This window comes from Echinococcus granulosus (genome assembly GCF_000524195.1).
Source record: "Echinococcus granulosus chromosome Unknown EG_S00005, whole genome shotgun sequence".
Lineage (NCBI taxonomy): Eukaryota > Metazoa > Platyhelminthes > Cestoda > Cyclophyllidea > Taeniidae > Echinococcus > Echinococcus granulosus.
Genome location: NW_020170385.1, coordinates 607,351 through 613,343, shown reverse-complemented (window position 1 = coordinate 613,343; position 5,993 = coordinate 607,351). Strand labels below are relative to the sequence as shown.

Sequence of the window (5,993 nt, the reverse complement as noted above, 5' to 3'; positions counted from 1 at the left end):
ATGTCGGCGAATGCTGCTACTCCCCTGTCCTTGGGTGGTGAGCGTGTTAGCGGTGATAGTGTACGCAAGCAAAATGGTTTGTTGTAATTCACATTGTTCGACGAGTTACTTAGTGATGGCTGCTATTTCTATCGCCAATATTGTGAAAACCAGTTTAGGCCCTGTCGGTTTAGACAAGATGCTCGTGGACGACGTGGGGGATGTAACTATTACAAATGACGGAGCTACCATCCTAAAATTGCTTGACGTAGAGCAACCAGCAGCCAAAGTTCTGGTGCAGCTGGCGCAACTTCAGGATGATGAAGTTGGTGATGGCACGACAAGTGTCGTTATCCTAGCTGCCGAGTTGCTTCGTAATGCTGATGAGCTCATAGCTCAAAGGATTCACCCAACCACAATCATGAGTGGCTATAGACTGGCGTGCCGAGAGGCCTGTAAATATATACAAAATAATCTTGTTCTGGATTCGGATGCACTTGGGAAGTCCTGCCTTGTCAATGCTGCTAAAACATCAATGTCCAGTAAATTAATAACTGTGTGAGCTTTTACTTCAGTCATTCTGTTTCTGGTGGTATTTATTATCCCAAACTGGCATACAGGTTCACTCTTCTCCTCCATGTCCTTTGTAGAGATGCGGACTTCTTTGCTAATATGGCCGTCGAAGCTGTGCTCGCTGTCAAAGTTCCTGACGGTCATGGCGGTTTCATTTACGCGACAAAGGCTATCAACATTCTAAAAGCCCACGGTCGTTCGATGAGAGAAAGCATGCTCATTAATGGATATGCACTCAACTGTACCATTGCTTCACAGCAAATGCCGCGACAAATCAGGAATGCGAAAATTGCCTTCCTCGATTTTAACTTGCAAAAGGTAAAGCTTAAACTGGGTGTCCAAGTACTTGTGAGTGATCCCGATAAGCTGGAGGAAATTCGTAATCGCGAATCGGACATCACTAAGGAGCGCATTCAAACGATTCTCGGCGCTGGTGCTAACGTTGTTCTAACAACGGGAGGCATCGATGACCTCTGTATGAAGTACTTCGTCAAGGCTGGCGCAATGGCTGTTAGGCGGTGTAAGCGCGTCGATCTGAAGCGCATTGCCAAGGCCACCGGTGGACAGCTTATTGTTACAATGTCGAATATGGATGGTGAGGAGACGTTTGAACCATCTTTTCTTGGTGAGGTCAGTCATTCTACATATTTGTGCCCCCTAGTATTGCTTAATTTGGATAGGCGTGACTTTGTTTCTTGCACGTTTTCGCAGGCGGGTGAAGTGGTTCAAGAAAGGATTTGTGATGATGAGTTGATCCTCATACACGATCCAAAGGTTAGGTCTGCCGCTAGCATTATTCTCCGTGGCGCTAATGATTTGTACGTGGACGAAATGGAGCGCTCACTACATGATTCACTTCAGGTTCGTTGAGAATATAATCCAGCTGATCCAATGTGCTTAAAATTGGACTTTTCGTGGTGTCACTTTGTAGTTGACCTTTCATGATCAGCCTATATCTTCGGTTAGGTCATCAAACGTGTTTTGGAAAGTAAATCAGTTGTGCCTGGTGCTGGGGCTTGTGAAACTGCGGTCTCAGTGTTCCTAGAGAACTTTGCGATGACAATGGGCTCTCGCGAGCAGTTAGCCGTTGCCGAATTCGCCCGCGCGATGCTGGCTATTCCCAAGCAACTTGCTGTCAATGCGGCTCTTGATAGCACTGATCTGATTTCCCGTTTGCGCGCTTGCCATAACACGAGCCAGATGAAATCGGAAAATACAGATATGAAATTGTGAGTTTACTTTGCCTCGTGAAGTTTCAAAGGCAGATTCCATTTGTGCTCTGGCTTGGTACGCTGGAGTTTCGTCGCCATGTGGACGTCTTTCGTTTATTTTTGTTGAATATGGCCAGTTGTCCATATTTTGAACATAGCTTCTACAGAATCCCACTGCACTTCTGTTACTTTCAAACATTGTTGAATCCTTTTTCCTTCTAGCTGGGGTCTCGATCTTCAAAAGAACTGCATTTCGAACTGCAAGGAGCTCGGAATCTTCGAACCATTGGTTTCGAAAATTAAAAGCTTGAAATTCGCCACCGAGGCGGCGATTACAATTTTGCGCATTGATGACCTCATTAAATTGAAAGAAGAAAAGCCTGTTGATGATCCTGAACGTTAACGTTGGTTCCTGTCGAGGTGCATTTAAGCATGGAAGGTTGACCTGATGTTCGCCCCGAGGTTCCATCTCTTTATAATAAATGCTGTTGAAGACATTTTATGCTATCTCAAATTACGAAGTTTGCATGGGGCGATTTTTTTCGCATGTGGGGTATGAGTGAAAGGTTTTTAGCTAGAATGGAGGCGCTCTAGAAGTGCCTCTCTGGATCTTGATTCGCATGGATTTTGTCTCAGAGCTGAGCATTGATGACTAGGTTCTCCGCCTTGAGTTTGTTGTTTCGTCAGAGTGTACGAATTACATTGGTGGTAGGTGTGGATAGTGCTAACTCCGACGTTTTTTTGCCGTACTGGTTGCATTAATGCTGAGATGTGGTTGCTTTCGGGCTGTTAGACCTAGCGCTCGATAATCGCACTGGCGGAGAAAAGGCACACCTCGAGTCTGGAGAGTGGGCGGGGATTAGTTGGATTCGATAGAGCAGCTGACCATTGAGTGACTCAAGTACCTTGTGTGCATTTGCACTTGCATTGGGTGCTCGAAACTCGGGAAAGGAGGGACAGCAACATTGAAGAAGTGATATCATCAGGAGTTGGGGTAGTTACCTCAGCCATGCAAGTGCTGTCTTCTCCCTTCTACTCCGTACGGAATAAGCCAAAAAAGCATTCTCTTTTGCATGATGTCTCAAAGTGGCACGAATCAATTCACTGAGCATTGCCGTGCTATCCGTGAAATCTCTGGTAACCTGTCAGTGTTTCCTGGATCCAATGCATGATCTTCAAAATCGGTCATATTAAGGGATCTGGAGTAAAAGCATCTTTAATAGCGGGGTCAGTCACTTTCATGCATGACTCTCAACCAGCGTCCTACCATTCCACATTGCAAGCACTCACTTTTGCCAACACTATCAGAAAATAATCGTGAATCTACTCGTATTTTCAACCAAGATAAAACCAATGGAAACAGCTAAAATTCTTGTAAGATGTCAAGTGGAACACTGTTTATCGAAAAACCGAATATAAAGAAAAAATTAGAGAACCAGAATGCTAGCTCAGGTTTTCAAAATATTCATTAAAAAAAAGTCGTACCTAAAAACGCCTACAAAAAGGAACAAGGGAATGGTGCGAAGGTGAAGCACGGTGCTGTCTGAAACCCAGATAATCAGTTTGAATTTTTTTAGGTAGTTTATGAAGTGACATCAAGAGATGGAATTATAAACAAGGTATAAGTAGGTGTTAATCGAAGACCCGAAACTTTCGACACAATAAATCAAAAATCCCATTTTCAACAGCTGGTTGACTTATTCCACACAAATATTGCAGTATTTTGTAAAGACATCAAAAGGTAAGTAAGCTCCTACATGAACCAAACAGTTTGAGAGTGTTTGAAGGAGTTGGATAATAGGCTCAGGAAACCGAGGCACGAAGAAAGAAATTTCGGCCAAATCATGTTGCGAATGTTTCATTTTGACCCCCTTAAAAGTGTAGAGTTTCCCAATTTCTCGATGCAAACGGAGTCCTTTTCAATCAAAACCGTCAGTGCCATGTTAGAGAGGCAAACTCCCGTTATGGGGTCCAAGGAGACATGGTAGAAGTAGTTCGAAGCAGTTAAATCACCTAAATGCAACTGAAACGAGGAAATGAGAAAGTGAGGATTATTTGCGTATGTATATGTAGGCATTAAAAAAATGAGCCTTATTTTGTTATGAACCGGGTTGAGAGAGGCATTAGTTGCGAAATCTACGGTCCCCAAGAAACAAATGAGGCGGGTCAAATGGTTTCATTGAAATGGAATTGTACTTGAAGAGGCTGTGGAGGATACAAACAGCCAACTTACTTCGCCCTACGCTATTTATAACGCATCGAATTTGCATGGTAATTTCTTTGTGAATGATAACGATAAAAAACCACACTTCAAAAAGAAGACAAGAATTCATATAAATCAACCAACTACCAAAATGACCAAATTGTAAAACTAAATGCATAAGTCGTCTCAGCTAAGACAGCCAAACCCCAGCTGCACGTCAGCCTAGTTAGCGTAATGTCCGAAATACAATCAACAGACTATAATAAACAATCGAATTTTAACTTTAATTTTATTCATTCCTGAAGCACTACTCGATGGCATTTGAAACGTTGGCATCGTACTCGTTTCATGCCTTTCTACAAAACATCGACTGTAATTACAGGCGGTCAAGCTCGCGAACTAAACCCCATCGACAAAGCCAAACTTGCTCAAAGAATTGAAATTATAATTCCCGTCATAAGCATTTAGATTTTGGAGCTGATTGGCAAACAAGGTTAACTTTTCAAGATTCAGTGGCAGATCACTTGAATCCAAAAAGCACAGACTAGTAAAGATCCTAAGTATTAACATCAAATAGATAACTCGCCACAACTTCACTGAATCAAGGGTGATGACAGCTTGTAAAAAAATGTTTTTTGGTTATCATGACCGTTAGGAAGTCAACTCTGATGCATTACAGATCCATGAATAAATCTTTTTCTGTAGGAGTCAAAAATGAATGTTGACTGCAAATTATGATAAAAGTATTTGTGATGTCTATATAGTTAAGAAAATGTCTCCATTAAAAATAGGCAATGATTACAAGGTGAAGCAGAAACTAAAGTTTTTAAAGCATATGACGCAAAAATCAATAGGACCCGAAGGGAGTGAAAAAAAGCAGTTCTTCTAGAGAAAAGTAATGCTGAATAAACTATTACGCCAAAATATCCAATCAAAGAAAGCTAAATACCACCGTTCCCAATTATGAGATAGCAAACAATACTGTAGTTCAGAATCACCAAGTAAGAAGCCAAGATATGCCTTAGTAGATATGAACTACTATGGTAAGAAATTTTGGAATAGGCATAAGATTGGTCCTACTGTTGAAACCAATCCTTGTGATAACGAGCTACAAGGTTTACAACTGCAAAAGACCCACGAGGAGTTCAATAATAGTAAGATTGCCGAAGAACTGAGCAACTTGAGAGACTGCATCAGCACCTGGTGGATAGCTGGAGATGGAAAAAGCCACTGTGGCAGAATATTTGCATTCATTTCATTAGAGTCACGTACATCGCCTTAATATCTGGAAGCAACGAAAGTGCCTTAAAAATGGGTCAACGAGGAGCATAGCACGACACGAATTAAATCATTGCGATATTTGTATTCTCCAACAGCCAAGTTTTCCCGTAAATTATGTTGTGTCATTATAAGAAAATGTCAACCTGAACCTAATAGTTAAACATGTAATGGAAGAAGACCTGATAAAGCTTCTTGAAGATATCAGAAGATTGTGGAGCATGATTAAATGCTCCCAGACAGTATTTATGGGTACCACTACTTGTTTCCACTAAGCGATCCGTAAACCTCACTCTACCCACTTTGCAAATCACATAGATCTCTGCAAATTCATTGGTATCGTGTCCGGAAACACGATGATTAACATAAAGTTGAGGTGCAAAATGTCAAGCGCATGATATATTGCCCACATGATGAATACAAAATGATTCCACCTGGTATAAGACAAAGTACAATTTGCACCTTACAAATGCCCCCTGGACCGCACTACCAGAAACTGCGCTACAACCCACGTACACCCAAGACGCGTCTAGCAAATAATGGGTCAACAGGACCGCGTAATCGACGAGATCAGGTAAAGGTCGTGTGATCGAATTTTTACACTAGAATTAGTTTGAAGCCGCTTACTTTCGCAGATGAAGTCGAAAGCAACTTACACTGAATCATTTACAATTAAAAAGATCAAGGTAAAAGTTACCATGAAAGTCGTAATACACTACAAGCCCAGCATTATCATCTCTATTAAGTGG

At 41.7% G+C, this 5,993-nt stretch overlaps 1 protein-coding gene across 1 annotated transcript; it reads left to right on the top strand. All coding sequences in view use genetic code 11, as the record gives it.

Annotated features, from left to right (window-relative positions):
* On the top strand, nucleotides 1-2,166 carry EGR_01327 (T-complex protein 1 subunit alpha; the record flags this gene model as incomplete). Its single annotated transcript, XM_024490576.1, has 6 exons — nucleotides 1-76; nucleotides 114-537; nucleotides 630-1,182; nucleotides 1,264-1,413; nucleotides 1,519-1,781; nucleotides 1,986-2,166. 6 exons carry the CDS (start codon nucleotides 1-3, stop codon nucleotides 2,164-2,166), a joined length of 1,647 nt encoding a protein of 548 aa, XP_024354900.1.
* Nucleotides 2,167-5,993: the final 3,827 nt, after the last annotated feature.